At 40.1% G+C, this 16,533-nt stretch overlaps 2 protein-coding genes across 2 annotated transcripts; one reads left to right on the top strand and one right to left on the bottom strand.

The window, feature by feature from the left end:
* Nucleotides 1-1,278: 1,278 nt before the first annotated feature.
* mat2aa (methionine adenosyltransferase 2Aa) lies at nt 1,279-10,465 on the top strand. The gene is made up of 9 exons (XM_020606059.1): nt 1,279-1,597; nt 4,831-4,908; nt 5,694-5,816; nt 6,070-6,182; nt 6,294-6,437; nt 7,014-7,232; nt 7,372-7,554; nt 8,230-8,363; nt 8,458-10,465. Exons 1-9 carry the CDS (start codon nt 1,495-1,497, stop codon nt 8,558-8,560), a joined length of 1,200 nt encoding a protein of 399 aa, XP_020461715.1. The 5' UTR covers nt 1,279-1,494; the 3' UTR covers nt 8,561-10,465.
* A 1,013-nt stretch (nt 10,466-11,478) lies between these two features.
* On the bottom strand, nt 11,479-15,737 carry sftpba (surfactant protein Ba). The gene is made up of 10 exons (XM_020606019.1): nt 15,577-15,737; nt 15,430-15,488; nt 14,816-14,890; nt 13,777-13,905; nt 13,512-13,616; nt 13,330-13,428; nt 13,029-13,212; nt 12,201-12,259; nt 12,066-12,119; nt 11,479-11,975 (listed from the first exon to the last, which is right to left on the bottom strand). The coding sequence occupies exons 1-9, from the start codon at nt 15,626-15,628 to the stop codon at nt 12,072-12,074; spliced, it is 810 nt and encodes a 269-aa protein (XP_020461675.1). The 5' UTR covers nt 15,629-15,737; the 3' UTR covers nt 11,479-11,975; nt 12,066-12,071.
* Between the last annotated feature and the right edge of the window lie 796 nt (nt 15,738-16,533).

The raw sequence follows: 16,533 nt of genomic DNA, 5'->3' as shown, positions 1-16,533 counted from the left end.
CTGGAGTGTTTTTTTGTTTTTCTTTTTTAGCTGTCACTGTTTCTTGACTAGGTGAATTTTGGAACTTTACCACAGAGATGCACAAGGGCTGGGTCATTATTCCATAATTAAATGGTGGAAGTACCTGGGTAGGCTTAGTGGCTACATTAATGAGCAATTCTCCATACACATGAAGTTGTGCTTTATAGTGTAAGCCTATCTTGATAATCGTAGTTGTGCTGTTTTCAAAATCATCACCACCCAGATTTTAATAACTTTATTTTAAATTTAAATCATTTCATTTATATAAAATTTCTGAGTTGTCTCGCTCTGCCAATTTTCAAGAGGGAGACTCGTGCTTCAATTAGTGTTTACAATCATTTGCATATTTTTTAGCATTGCAATTCTGAAGTGTTATGGAAATATTAAAAGTGCTAAATGCTTTAGAGGTGACTTTTTTTCTCTCTCCAGCTACAACACCTTTATCGGTGGCCTTAGTAATAAACCTATTAAAGTTATACATTTATGATGATTTCACCAGATGTTAGGGCTGAAGTGCATACAATTGTACAGGCGTACCTAATAAAATGGCCAGCCCGTGTACATCGTATGTAATGGTCTGTGTTAACATTGGACTATTAGTTCTGCATTTAATGAATAGCCTATAACATATCTGATGCTCTTGTCAAACAGTCCAAATAGTGTTTGTTCTTATAAACATTTAACAAACAAGTGAACCTGAGACAGGAAGGCAAAATGTGGAGAAAGATGTGCAGTGACCTCTATAGAGACAGGTGTGTCACCACCAGATATCCATTTCACAATACAATTTCAAAGTAATTGGAGAATTGATATATTTTGTGGCTTTATGAGTTACGAATTATGATTGGTTTCTTAAATCTATGATTTGTTGATAGACAAATGGGCTACTTGACAGATAGTTGACTGTCGCCAATTGTCAGCTGGGATTGGCACAAGCCCCCCGAGACCCTATTCAAGAATAAACCGTATAGATAATGGATGGGTGGATGGATGGATTGGTATACTGTATCTCTACCTTTTTACCTTTATCCGTAGTTGTTGTATTGGCAGCAGGCAGTAGAATAGTGAGCTAATCAATAAACATTCAAGAAAAAAAAAGTGTGATATGAAGGTCCTGTACCCCAGTAGAGCTTTATGTCTAGCAGCGCCCCTAATACTAATATTTTTGTATTTGTACTTGAGTAACAAGACGTTTTGCATGATTTTAAACTCAGTACACCCATTCGCATCACGTGGTCTGTGTTCACTAACACCATTGGTGGTAAGGATATGAGCATTTGTTCAGTCAGGGCAGCTGTCTGCCTACACTGCTTAACACTTCACACTGGTGAGCTAAAACCTAAACAAGTGTGGTTACTTTGTGTGACTTTGCCAACAGGAACCACGTGAAAAGCCTGTGAAATCCTGCCCAGGTTCTAAACGGTATACGCAGGTGTCTGTATCTGGACGGCAAGTTTGTTAGCTAACAGTGTGATGACTGAAATGAACGGCTACCTGAACGGTGTCTACAACGACTTGCTCAATGATGAAGACTGTTTCCTCTTCACTTCAGAATCGGTCGGAGAAGGACACCCCGGTAAGCTTTAGTTTCTAAGTCTCTATGAGCAGTAGCTTCACCTCTATCCACCATATAGATTAGCCGGATTTAGCCATTTAATTAGCCGGATAGCTCTCAAACATGATCCTGTGTCACACTGGTGTCAGCGTGTTGTGTCTGTCAGCTGGTCTCCGTCCTCTAACGTTAAGCACCTCGTTTTTCCTCTCCGCACATGTATCCACCTGCAATATAAAAGTAGCCTACGTGTACTGTAAACTCTTTAGTTAAATAGCCTCGGGATTGCACAGCTAGCCCCTGTGTTGTTAGCATGCTAATATCACGTTAGGCTGTTGGCGCCTGTCAATCATGTAACGTTAACTTAGCTTAGCTCAACACTGGTTTCTGGCTGTAATATTACACGAATTTACAACATAAGATGGTATGTTTTGCCTACAAAAGCTAACAGAATTTGCGAGTGTAGCTAACCCGTAAGAACCATAAACACCACAAAGCTAATGCGTTTATTTTGTTTCCACTGTTAACTGGAACAGGATAGCTAGCTAGCTAGCTAATGTTACAACACCATACGGCGTTGCATCATTTACAGCAACATAAATAGACGTGACTTGTGCTCGCCGGCTGTGGGTCTATTATTTCTAGTCACGGAGAAACATACCCCACATACATTGTAACACTAAATAAAAACATATTAGATTGCTTAAAAATATTAAACTGTCTCGTGGTTAGTGTAAAACTTTCAGCATGGTCCTTTCAGTGACATTATAGTGTAACTATGAACAGATTCTGTGTTTTAGAATCTGTCCATAAGCGAATAATACGCCTCTTTGTTTGTTAATGTGTGCGTGTAATTAAAAGTAACGTTAACAATTTCCTAGTTTAAGAGAGAGAGTAAGAAAACGTCACCTTGACACTGACCAGTCATCTGATATAACTTAGCTATAGCTAACCTCTGTTGCCATTTTATTGGAATGCCTTGCTATAAACTGATGTACATTAATAGGATAGCCATGCAATAAATCTTACTTTGAGTTTCATACAGTTTTCATTTTCGAGCCTTTACTTTGTGGTGCTGTTATGCCATTATTGGAAGACCCTTACCCTCCTAATGGCCATAAACACCAAGATTTATTGCAGGGACGTTGTATTAGCCTGTCTTAGATTTAGCTAACATACAACACTGTTATTTAAGAGCTATTTGGCAAGTTCTTGTACAGTGTGCTGCTATGTTACACTGTCTTACACTGGGACAGTGGGGGCAGCTGTAATAGGCTTTCAGTCCTAAATATAGGCACTGCAGGGGCTGCTGCTCAACTGTGGGTGCAAAGTAGTCCCATCCACCCACTTTTGAAGTTACAGGACAATACAAGCACCTACTGAGATCTCTATTAATGATGTGGTTCAAAGTGTATGTCCCATTTATGGTGTGTGAGCAAAATATGTAATATGTATCTGAACAGTTTAAGCCATCCTTGAAATGTTTTCACACCAGTCCTGAATTGTGTGGGGAGGAAATTGCAAATCTGTGAGTGAGTTTTAACACCAAAACACACAACTTATGTTACTGTAAATGTTTTTTTCCTCTCTTTGCATGCTTATACTTTGAATGCACTGAATTGTTTTAATATTGATACAACGGCTGCATCACGAAACAACTACAAATTCAATTGCCTAGTAGGTACAGTGGTTTTAGTACAAAAATCTGTGATTAAAATACAGGCATAAAAACACTGGCCTGGTTAGTAAGCATGAGAATGTGCTATATCTGACCTAGACAAATATGTTGTTGTTGTTGTTGCTGCTGCTGAAGCACAATAAATCTAACATGAATCCGTTCTTGTTTGTCTAGAGTACATTCAGTAAAATAAGCAGGTTTTATTAAGAATAAATTAACTTCTCCTTGCATCAAACTTTCTCTATTTGTTTTTGTTTATTTTTAGTGGGTTGAACTGAGTTTATATGTGCATATTTACCCATGAACCAGTGATGGAAAGATGAAGCCTCATTGGAGCATCAAAGCTTTCCAGCCATTTGAAGCAAAAATGGTTATTGTGTGGAAGCTTCAAGTGTTCATGACACCACCTAGTGGTGGATTGAATGTGCTACAGAATCTGAATCTGTAGAAATAGACTGAAGCAGCACATCTCAAGGTTAAATGACTTTCTTCAAAATATGAAATGAATCCCATGTCATTTGTAATGTTATTACCTCTCTCTTTAATACATATATTAATCACTTTAAAAACATCACGTGTGACAAGTCACTGTGTAAGCTTTTGCCTTCAGACATATTAGTAGCCTAATGTGCCTCACCTGCAATAAATTGTAGGTTATTATTTTTAATATAAATTAAATGCCCATAGTATATTCTGGAAAGCTGTCCCTAATTCACGTGTGAGAGGATGTGTGCCTTTCCTGACACTGAAGGTGAGAAATTGGTAATAGTCTTCATAAACAGTATTTGCTCTGTGTGTGTGTGTGTGTGTGTGTGTGTGTGTGTGTGTTGAATACTGGGCAGAGAAGGGGGTAACTAGCCTGTTTTATTTAACATTTGCTGTACAATATTTGGGTTCTGTTTCATTCTTTTAACATATTATTTCTCCAGCATTATGGGGCAGAAAGGTGGTCAGATGATGCAGGACTACATAAATAGCCTATCTGAGGTGGAAGGACTGGTGAGGGACAGGAAGCCTACACCGTTTTTATGTGTGGTCCAGTAGGGGAAAAAATGAAATGCCACCTATATTTCACGTGCAAACAGCCATAAATTGTACATACAGTAACACAGATAATTTTGATACCAAGGGTCTAAAGGAAAAGCACATACAGTAGCCTCTGCATCTTGGTAGAAATTAAATCATGATGTTCCCATATTCCATAGGGGATCACTTCTGTCTTGTTGTTGATACCGTGGCAATATAATGCAAACAATCGCACTGCAGTGATCTCCAGTACTACAAACCTGCAAACTTTGTGATCTTTGTCCTCTCCCCCAATATTTCAAACACCCCATAAATATAGAAGCATTTCCTTAATCAGAAACCCAGATGAAGTTTCAAACATCATCAGTGAAGTCACATTCTCTAAATGATAAAGGCCTCGACAAGAAGGTTCACTTTCCACTGCCTGGAGTGCTCAACACCCACTTCAATGCCTCGGCGTTCACCCCACCATCACTATTATGAACAAAACTGATGCTTTTCCCTGAAGTGTTTTTATGAGTGTCCTGAAAAATACTCTTATGTCACTCCACAGATAAGATTTGTGATCAAATCAGTGATGCTGTGTTGGATGCACACCTCAGCCAAGATCCTGATGCCAAAGTAGCATGTGGTAAGTCTTTGGACAGGAAAGCAGGACAGCCATAGAGGCTGCTCTTTACTGTGTATTTATTCTTGAAACCTGCATGTTCCCACTGAGGCATGTGGCAGAGTAGAGGTGAGCCTCCCCTACCACTAAATTACACTCGTTACTTATTGCATCTTTTGGTTCCTCTGTTGAAAAGTGTTTTTTGATGTCTTATTGTTTCTTAGCAAATCAGTCCCTGAAACTAAACTCGGGAGCTAAAAATCTCCTTGGCACAGTTTTATTGTGTTCTGGTTCCATCAAATGACCATATGACATATACCTGAATACATCAAAGATGCAGATGATGAATGCTTGCTTGCAGACTTCACCGTAGCCTCAGACTATTTTCCAGAGGTAACCCAACTGTCTAAAAATGACAGGCAAGTGCTGCGGCATAAACTTGAGCTAGTACTGTAAATGAAAGGAGAGACAGGGTAGGGAAAATTCCTGTTGCCTATGAGAACAGGTGTAACCAGTGGCAGCTGGTGGTGCATTATGTTCCTTTTAGATGTTGGCAAAAAGTTTAACATGTATGATCAGCATATCTTTTAACATTTTGTAAATACTTGTGTTACTTGTATCAAAATCTCAGTGAACAATTTTTCTTAATGTAATACAAGTAAAATAATTTAAGACCTGTCAGCATGTTACTTACCTGCATCCGTATGCCAGCGAGTCTACTCGGTTCCCTTTCACCTCCTTGTGCTTAATGATATCTTCAGATTAGTCTTGCTCTCATCCCTTTATTCTGCATGTCACTGTGTCCTCAGAGACGGTCGCTAAGACGGGGATGATCTTACTGGCTGGGGAGATCACCTCCAGGGCCAACATTGACTACCAGAAGGTTGTCAGAGAGACAATCATGCACATAGGCTATGACGACTCCTCTAAAGGTACAGTGATGAAAGCAGGCAGCTGTGAGTTTAGTTTAAGATTAAGCCTCTTTCTTGCATCTAAAAGAAAAGGGAATTAAAAAGGTAAGTTTAGAAGACTGTTGGGTGTGAGCAGTGATCTGAGTAGCATCTTTCATTTCTACCTGTTGAATGAGAGAGACCTGTCCCATAGTTTGTACACACATGATCGAGACAGATTTGAGGAGGACTGTAGTGCCCCAGTTTACTGAAGCTCAGTTGTCTTGTTCCACAGGCTTTGACTATAAGACCTGCAATGTGCTGGTGGCTTTGGAGCAGCAGTCTCCTGACATTGCTCAGGGTGTTCACCTGGATCGAAAAGAAGAGGACGTGGGAGCTGGTGACCAGGTCAGAAGGTTCATACCTTTATGTTAGTGTTTGGTCTACAGCTGGGTAACTGGAGCCAGAAATGTGGTGACGGTTTTATTTTGCTGTGACTTGTAACTTCACCTCTGACAGGGTCTGATGTTTGGATATGCTACTGATGAGACTGACGAGTGTATGCCCCTCACCATTGTCCTGGCCCACAAGCTCAACGCCAAGATGGCTGAATTACGAAGAAATGGAGCACTGCCGTGGCTCCGACCTGATTCCAAAACTCAGGTTAGACACTAACAGTATACCCACTTCCACACAGTCAAGCTTAAAACAATAAAACCACTGTATTGCAGGGTCTTTTCCTACTGCAAAACTTGGCTTGAATGTGTTTTCTTTACATTTTTTCTGAAGAAGCAGTACATGGTAGCAAATTTTTATTAGTGTCTGAACATTTTTCTGATGAAAATAGAGACAAAAATCATCTTAGAATAATCTAGTTAGACCTGTCGCCTCACAGCAAGAAGGTTCTGGGTTTGAGCGCCAACCCGGTGACGTTCTGTGTTCACTTTGTGTGTTCTCCCCGTGCCTGTGTGGGTTCTCTCTGGGTGCTTCAGCTTCCTCCCATAGTCCAAAGATGTGCAGCTTAGGTTGATTGGCGACTATAAATTGCCTGTATGAGTGTGTTTGGGGGTGTGTGGTTGTTTTTCTACAAGTCAGCCCTGTGATAGACTGGCGACCTGTCCCGGGTGGATGCCGCTTCTCGCCCAATCTCAGCTGGGATTGGACCCAGCTCCCCACGATCCTCTTCAAGATAAGCGGTATAGATGGAGAATGGATGGATGTCTCTCTTTTTACCTTCAGGTGACTGTACAGTACAGGCAGGATCGAGGTGCTGTGGTGCCTTTGCGTGTCCACACCGTTGTGGTCTCTGTACAGCATGATGAAGGTGTAAGTTTGGACGAGATGCGTCATTCTCTGAAGGAACGGGTGGTGAAGGCTGTGATTCCTAGTGGCTACCTCGATGATGACACCATATACCACCTGCAGCCCAGTGGCCGCTTTGTCATCGGAGGACCACAGGTGAGACAAGAACTTCTTTAAAACCTGTGCCTTCTTAGTTCTTCTTAGTTAGCAGATGTTTCAGTGAACACATTGTTATGGGCCTCATTCCAAGTGATTCCAAAAGTCTAGTAGGTAATGTGGCTGTTTCTTCCCACAGAGCGATGCTGGTCTGACTGGGCGTAAGATCATTGTCGATACTTACGGGGGGTGGGGGGCACATGGAGGCGGAGCTTTTTCTGGGAAAGACTACACCAAGGTTGACCGCTCTGCTGCCTATGCTGCCCGCTGGGTGGCCAAATCTCTGGTGAAAGCAGGACTCTGCAGGCGTGTGCTGGTCCAGGTGAGGATACAGTATGTCGTGGTGTTAACTCATCCACCTGTAGGCCTGAATGTGGCTGATAGTCGGCCCCTACATCACAGAGAGCAGCGATTATGGTCCTCTTAAATTAATTTCTATTCCAGTGAATTTAATAGCTAGCACTGTGTTTGTAGTATTGCCTAATACAGTGCTCCAACTGGACTGTTGACTCTGCTGCAGGAGTGGGTCAAGAAGCTTTTATGGATGTTTTTGTTTTTTTTTGTTTTTTTCCTGCTTTGCAAACATGTTAACTTTGTAGTTCTTCGTAATTAACGCGTATTCAAGTTAAATACTGCAACGGATTGCTGTGGGGAAAAAAAACAAGCTTAACTGCTACGTGTCAGGCCTGCAGGCGCTTTGTGTACATGTACAATGACACGTGCAGAATTATTTAGACTGCTTTTGTTTTATTTCCTTTGTGTTTGTGTTTAATTACTCATAGGTAGTTAATTGTACATTTCTAGGGTGATCACTAGAGCCTGACTGTTTTATTTTAGCTCATTGAATTTTACAGTTAATAATAATATTGTCTGATATACTTTTTATACTGTCTCCTCCAAATCAACACATAACACTGTTTGAAAAAGGGAGAGCATTTTACATTTAAGATATACGAAAAAGTTCTTACTGATGTTATGTGGACAAACTCTGTTTTAGGTATCCTATGCCATTGGAGTTGCCCATCCTCTCTCTATCTCAATCTTCCACTATGGGACCTCCCCGAAGAGCGAGAAGCAGCTGCTGGACATTGTGAAGAAGAACTTTGACCTCCGTCCAGGAGTTATTGTGAGGTATGCTGTAGGATCTCGTTTCACATTTTTGCTTGTTGTACACATTTTGCTCATATTTCAGGTGTTGTATATAAAAATTTTATTTCTGTCTCAGGGACCTTGACTTGAAGAAGCCCATCTACCAGCGCACGGCCGCTTATGGTCACTTTGGTCGTGACGTCTTCACATGGGAGGTGCCCAAAAAGCTGAAATATTGAACCCCTCTTTTTTTATCTCCCAGTGGGCCTTAGGTGTATTACAGATAAGCCTATGTGTCTGTTGGCCTTCCTTCCTTCCTCCTCCTCCTCACCACATACACAGCCACTTCACTACAACCTCTGCTACTGCAACATGTCATTTTCCGTTTCACCTCAGTCTGTTCATAGTATTTTGGCTTAGGAAAAACATTAGCTTTGTTGTCACAGCCCTCAACCTGTCTTTTTTGATGACACAAATAGGGCCACACTGTATGAAATCTACTAATGTTCTTATTTGTACTGTTCCATCAGGTCATGTTTTTCTGACGTTTTACAGAGAAGTCAGGAGCTGCTCGTGACCTTGTGGCACCATGAAATAACTCCATTTTTTAAATTTAGTTTGTTGTTTTAAATGTTAGGACATACTTCAGATTGTGCCGGGTACAATATGTCAGTCTTCTTCAGACCAAGATACAGGCGTAGTGCAGTACTCGCCCTTCCTGAGACTGCCTTTGGGTGTAGCTACAGAGAAACCCACTCAGTCACCTCTGGACAGGGGCTGCCTTTGTCCTGTCGTGCTTGAAATAATGTTTATACTAATGGCATTTCACTGTTGTGGGACCCTACAGTTTGACAAGGAACGCGGGACAGCTTATAATGTGTGCAACAAATGTTTGTGTCTACAACCAGTTTTCTAGTCAGTTGTTTAGCGTTCTGACACCTTCAGTCGCACCTGCACATAATGTAAGAAAGGGAATGCAAGAACATGAAGAGCAGCGCCACAGACAGACCAAGACAAAGCGATAGGAGGCTGCACACAGTCATCTCAGTGAGTGTAAAGCATGGTATGAATGCACTGGCTTTCTTTGCAGAGTTTGGTGCAAATGAACTTGTGGGGTCACATGTGTTGCTTGATGCTTGTGAGTTTTGAATCTTCCAGACCTTGAAATTACACAAAACACAAAAGGCTTCTGTTTTCAGTGTTGCATGTTCAGTAGTTCTCAAATGAATGTTGAGCTTGCATATAAGTTAAGTTTTCTCTTAAGTAATTCATTTATTTATGGGATAGGGCTGGCATGAGTAAAAAAATTCTGACTTGAGACTTGAAGCAACTTGAGCTTGCCAGGGTTCCCATGTCGTTCTTTTGAAGACAGTTTAGTGGAGTTTACTTGCAGGAAATACAGTATGTTAGGAAAGATGTGTGCCAGATTTGAGCCCAATATGTGAATAAGCAGAATGTGCTTCCTACAGTTTCCCTCTTTCACTTGACACCTAGATGTCTTTGAACTCAATATAGTGGCAGAATTAAGGCCGAACAATTCATTATTCAACTTTAAAATCACCAGCTTGTCCTTGACCTGTACTGAATGCACAGTTTGTGTAGCTTAAAATGTCTTCATGTCGCTAGGTGGCACTGTTTCACCAGAAATAATACTGAAATTAACATTTTTGCTGACTGTTATCTCTTCATTAATTTGGCTTCTTCGACAGCACCTTGTGGTTCCTTGAGTTTACTACAGAAACCTCTGATACGAGCCACAGTGTGGTGCTGATGAGAGTATTTTACAACACTCCTGTCATCTAGTGAAATGACAGATCTCCCAAAGAATTTTTTTTTTTTTTTTTAAACAATGGGCTTGCCTCCTCTAGCTCAATCACAGATGAGACAAATGATTGGTTGGTGTTGTACAGAGAAACCGGCCTGTTTACGTGGTCTCCTGTGGGGAGTTTGAGAAGCAGTTATTTTCTTTATGTATTTTTAAATAGATGGGAGTAAGTCTGTGAGAGTGGTTATTCAACATGTAAAAGTGCCTTTACAAATTTTTGGCAGTGCCCCGTCTCTTACCCCCAAATATGTGACTCTTCAGTAATTCAGCAGTCTGATTTATTGAGTTTCTCTTTTAAATAAATTGCAGTCTTGCTGTGCATGTGCATTTTATTTATTTATTATATCAGAGCTGATTTATGTGATGGTATTGCACACTGAATGCAACCTTAATTTATATCTTATGACCCTTATTTGTACATGCAGGTTCCAGTAATAATCGGTAACAAAATGTTGATTTAAATAAATGTGGTAAAACACAACATCTTGGTGAAATGGGTCATAAAGATGATTGATTCCTTTGGCAAAATATGATCAAATCCTCAGTTCCTGTTCTGGTTTTTCCTGCTTCTGCTTTGTTTGATGCTGATAAACAGCAGTTGCACACTGCAGATTAACAAACAAACCTTTACACTCAGTATTAGACTTTATGTAATGTAATAACACAATCTGTCCAGGTTCACAAACCAATTTGGACTTGAACTTTTCATCTGCCTACAAAATACAGAGGGCTGCTAGGAAATAGTATGGGCATGCTTATCTGTGACAAGTTCATAAAAACCGGTGTGTTGTACCCGGTACTTTTAACCACGCTAACTCTGAGAGACGAAGCAGTCCAGATGAGCGCTGATTTATTCAATGAACACAGGTAAAAATTAACATTACACGCTCAGGTCTCTTGCACCTCCAACATGCTCGCAGGCAGCTGAAAGATAAAGACCCCGAACTACAACAGGCCTATACATTATATCACTTCGGGCTAACCCCATTCTACACAGGAATGTCAAACTGTGACATCTCCCGGTGCCAGCTTTACAGCTGGCCAGAGCAGTAGTCAAAGCATGAGGAAAATCAATGTGTGTGTGTCTGTTGATTATGTGGTGTGCATCTAAAAACATTCTAACATGACCTCTAGTGACATGTCATGACATTAAACATAAGAAAATATTATGACTATGGCTACAGTTATGCATGTCATAATAATAATAATATTAAACATTCTGTCTGCTGACAGTCATCCATCTAGTTATCCTTGACCATAAGCATCCTGCAGTAACTCATGAGAATGACTAAGCATTTAACAGCCTGAGCTAGACATCCTATCTCTACTAAACATTTCTAATACATCAAGTATCTAACCAATATCTATCTGACTTAAAATACCTAACAGGTGTTAAAATGGTTGAAGTGCTTATTTTAAAGGGGACATTTCACAGCCCAAATCATGTATCCAGATAATCCTCCTGAGATGCGTGTGAATGATTACAAGAAAACCCCTCGTTGAAGCTGATAAAAGCGCTGGTCATAGAACTCGGTACAAATATCTAAAGCAAAAACTTAACAAGCAAACAGAGTAATTGTGAAACGTAAAGCATTAAATCATTTGATCCTGTTAAAGTTCATATCTTTGCACATGACTTACCACTGATGTTTGTCAGCCTAAGCCCTGGTTTTCTGCACTAAAGTACAAAATCACAAAATGCAGGTGTGATAATAAGCCAGTATCTGAAGGAATCCTCTTAGACAGAAAGCCACAGGTGTGGAGCGAAGAGAGAAATGGTTGGTTTGATGCTGAAAGACCAGGATCATCCATCGCATTTTTCATTCCGCCTTGAAAAGAGGAGTTTGGAAATATTTTATATGGTTTTGAAAGTTATATTCTTAATATTGATTAGAATTAAAAAAAAAAAATCAACCCACCTTATCTTAGAGGTTCAGAGATTTCCCAGCAAATTTCTGACAGTAGAACACAGTCTGCACAGAGTAGACACGGGTCAGATGTGATCACTGCTGCACAGGCTAAACAAGTTTACATGTTGATGGCTGTATACTCACTCCACATTTTAGGGCAGTTTTGATGTCTCTGCACCTGTACGTTGTCAAAGTGCATGGGTCTGAGAGTAAGAACAGAATACATTTGAAGGATAATTGATTTGTTTAAACACAAGGAACTAATGAGATCTGAGTCAAGTAAATGTTTGCAGGTTACAGCTTGTGACCAAATGTGTTCTCTTAAATGTCACTGAATGGACAGAATATTTCTTGTGGTTTAAAACGACCAAGCAAATAATAATAGTTGCCTTTAGGTGTGCCAGTTTCAGGGCTGTACTGTCTTTCATGCTTGCTCACGCCTGTGACTTAGGAGCATAGAAAAATCGAACAGAGCCATTATTAATGTTTTTAGCTACATGTTCTGAACAAATTAATAGACCAAAGTCATTTCAACACACTTGTCACCTGGAACTCTTAAAAATTGTTTTCATTAGGGTTTTTTTTTTTTAACTTCTCAGTTACTTTGCAGATTCATGCTCTTAATCCAAAATATAATCAAACAATAAATGATGTATTATTATGGATTAATCACCTGGCAGAACAGAAAGTGGCTCCACCTTCAGTAGCTACAGTATGTTTTAATTAATTACATTTTTGTTATTTTTACTTTTGAAAGTTTGAACAAATGTTTAAAATACATTGTTGGTTGAGTACTTGTATTTTAAGAATATTTTAGAGCATGTACTTAGTACTTCAACTTAAAGAATTTGAAGTGGTACTTATAGTGGAATACCTCATTAGGAATGTATTTGCACTTTTACTTGAGTATTGAGTGTGTGTACTTCTACCACGCATGCCCTGCACATATCACTGATGGAGAGGCTGACTGACCCACAGACGGAGCCTCTTCTCTGTGACACTGTTGGAGGAGAGTGCAGATGGTCTGGGGGGTGGCGTAGCTAAGGATCGCTTCCAGCACCGTTTTGGTAAACTTGCCAACAACCTCCTCACATTGATCTTGGTAGGAGGAGGGCAAAATGTGGCAAATCTCCTGGAGCAGCTTGAGCACAGCAGCCTGTAGACAAGCAGGATGAAATGAGCTGTCCACACTGGTGGCATGTAAGTGTGTCGCTGCAACAAGATGCTGTGTTTGTTTATGTGCATGTTTCTACACTGTGTGAGTGTGACTCACCTCAGTTCTTTCCTTAGGCAGCATGTCCTCAAAAGTCTTGACAAGAAAAATGCAGAAGGAGCATTGTGTTGTGGGCCGCGCCTGATTGACAGGCACCAGCTGCAAAGTGAATAAAGCATAAAGTGATCAGACTGGGCCTATACACACTTCAAATATATCCCATCAAAATATATTAAACTGACATTTTCACTTGTTTCAGTAGCCTGAAAGAACTCTGTGACAAGGTAGTGCATCATCTTCTCCTGGCTGTTACAGAGTCCAATGATTTTGCAGACCTCTGCTGGTTTCTAGGGAGAGAAAGAGGAGGCGATAGCTGTTGATAGACCTGAGCAGCATCAGAAACACACACAAAGCCAAAACTACACGACACCCTGTTGCTACACTATTTTACTCCTGATACTCCATTTGAAGTAAGAAGCCCAAGGATGAATCTGGAATACAACTTACTACAACACCAGAAAGAAAGCTCATGGCCAGCGGAAACATCTTCTCCACCTCATCTTTGCAGAGCTTGGCAGTCGTGGCTGGACCGGGCAGGTGATCGCACAGGCTCTCAATGCCAGCCATGATCTTTTTCTGGAATAAAACGGTACTATGGTGAGTTGGAGACTGGTGAGTTTAGAAGCAGTGGCAGAAGATTGTTTACGCAAGTAAAAGTAGCAATAACACAGTGTCAGAATACCTAAGAAGTAACTAAAGTTATATAATTTTCTGGTGCCTATAGAATACAGGAAAGTCAAAATATGGAGTAGCAACAAATGAAAGTACTCAAGTGAAGTACATGTATCTCATAACTGTAATTAGGTAAATGTACTTAGTTACTGTCCACCTCTGGTGAGTGGCTGAGTGTTGTACAGTTTTTGTTTTTGCAGCTTTATATGTGTGCAGCACGGTGTAATTAACATTTATAAATGTTAACTGATGTAATCACTTTTTTCAAAATATATTTTACTCAGAGCGACCCAGTACCAGCCTGCTCTTTTCATCAAAACAGAAGTTGAGCTAAATGGTGAAGTATCTTTCTGTGTTGACATGTGACTCAAAACGCAGCCAATGCTTTCTCCCCTGGGACTCAGACTCAGTCCCCTCAGAGCCGATTAGGTTCAGTCAAAAGAGGATCTTTGAGGTCAGGCAAAGAGAAAACGGTACCTGTGCAATTTCATTTCAGCTTTCATTAGACAGAAAAGAGGAAGTGGCCTAACTCCAAATAGAAAAAGGGACCTTTATATTTTGAGGGTGTATGCACAACTGGTGACAAATACTTTGCTTTTCTGAAAGTCAAGAATGTTCTTCAAGGACTGGTGGCAAGTAATTCCAGGAATTATCGTTATTATTCTTCTTTTTAATAAAAATCGTTAAACTACATATTTTAACAAGAACCTGTAACGGCACAGAACATTTCAATCTTGATTTTTGATCTTGGACAATCACGGTATCGATAATAACGAGTGAGCAAACCTCTCTGGAATGTGTTTGCAGCACTGACCTGGAGGTCTTCGTTGGAAAGCAGGTCGATAAGGAGTTCAAATATCTGGATGCAGTCCTTGCAGACGTCCCCAGTCTGAATATAAAGTCAAAGGCACACAATGAAACTTAATTGTTACATACATGAGATACACTTTTGAACCGTACATATTGTGGTGAAAAAAACTGTTTCATGTCCATGTAAAGTGTATTTCATGAGGAAGAAACTAAATTATGGCTGCATCAGTTCCATTAGATTCAAAACTGAAACATGATGAAGGTTTTGTTCTTGGAACTTGCTTTGAGTAGAAGTGTGCCAAGAGACTTCCTGATTGTGAACAAATATGTCTGTCTGTTCTCTGTACAATGTGAACACTATTTTGTGTGCAGTTTCAATCACTTTAGGGTTTCTCTGGACTGCTGCACCTTCAAAATAAGATGTTAAATGCATCTTAACCTACAGCTTTAGCACACAATATACAGAAGCTTTTGTTTAAGCAATTCATGGGAGATCCCTGGATTTCTTTACAGGTACAGTTATATTTTAGGTTCTTAAAGTTCTTAATCACACACATCCTATTGTATTGTAATCAAAATGTGTATGATTTTGTTATAAGAAATGACACTGTCACTCACTGCTCTCTGGGCCTCAGGAACATTCAGCAAACCATCTGTATTTAAAGTTGAAGTCAGAGCTGCAGAGACCAATGTTCATAATTAAACATCCTCCTTGTATTTTACAGTATCTTATCTACTTTACTATTTTTCAGTTCATCATCTTACCACAGCTTTGGAGGCCGATGAAAACAAGCAGTGCGAACTTGAGCGAGGCCATCCTTAATTTCAGGCTTTAGTTGAATGTCCTTGCTCCTCAGATCTGTGCAGGGAACTGCAAGTGCAGTTTGTATTTGAGATGGCCCCCACTAGTGTGATTCTGAGAATACCACAACCTCGCTTTACCGTTTTTAGCACTGTGGAACTGTTTTTTCTTATTAGCCAAGTTTCATATTCAGTTCCTCATACCAAGCTGTAAAAACCCAAATATACTTTATTTGACAGTCTCAGATGTGTGTACAGGAGTACTGGAGATATATTTAAAAGAGGTACTCACTGCAGTTTGCCAGATCATCCTATAGTTTGGTTTAACCTAGTGGCAGATATAGAAATATATTTGATAGTTTTATACGAAAGAGATTGTCAGTTGTCCCTAGTTGTTTGTCAGCATAATTAGTGTTGTGCTGAAAAGAAAAAGGCCTGCTGTCTTGGCCAACGTATAGAAAAAAGGGAAATAGAGCCTCTCTCTCCTACTTTGTAACTACAATTGTTTTACAACATTCTAATCGGTTTTCATCTGAAAGACAAATGATCATCCAGCCCCCTTTCCAAAAACTGGACAGTATCAGCAAATAGTGAGACAACATGTCGAGCTGTTAGTACATACTGTAACTCATCATCAGACTTTTTTTTAACACACCCACCATCTTAAATCTGAATATAACACTTGGCTATATCTTTTTTTTTTTTACTTTGCTTGTACATTTAGTGCCCTTGTAACATGTAGGACTGTAGATGCTCTTGTCTGATGAGTTCAGCCCTTTTCCTTTAGAAGCAGTGCATCTTAAGACGATCGTCTTTTTGGACATGGCTCCATATTACTCTAGTGACTCCTAGTGGTGAACCAAAAAAAAGATAATGGGGCAGGGCAATCCTGTCCCAAAGTTGTGACCTGGAGACACTGAG

Source organism: Monopterus albus, unplaced genomic scaffold (genome assembly GCF_001952655.1).
Source record: "Monopterus albus unplaced genomic scaffold, M_albus_1.0 scaffold75.1, whole genome shotgun sequence".
NCBI classification, from domain to species: domain Eukaryota; kingdom Metazoa; phylum Chordata; class Actinopteri; order Synbranchiformes; family Synbranchidae; genus Monopterus; species Monopterus albus.
Note: the sequence above shows the minus strand (reverse complement) of the source record. Positions and strands in the feature narration are given on the sequence as shown.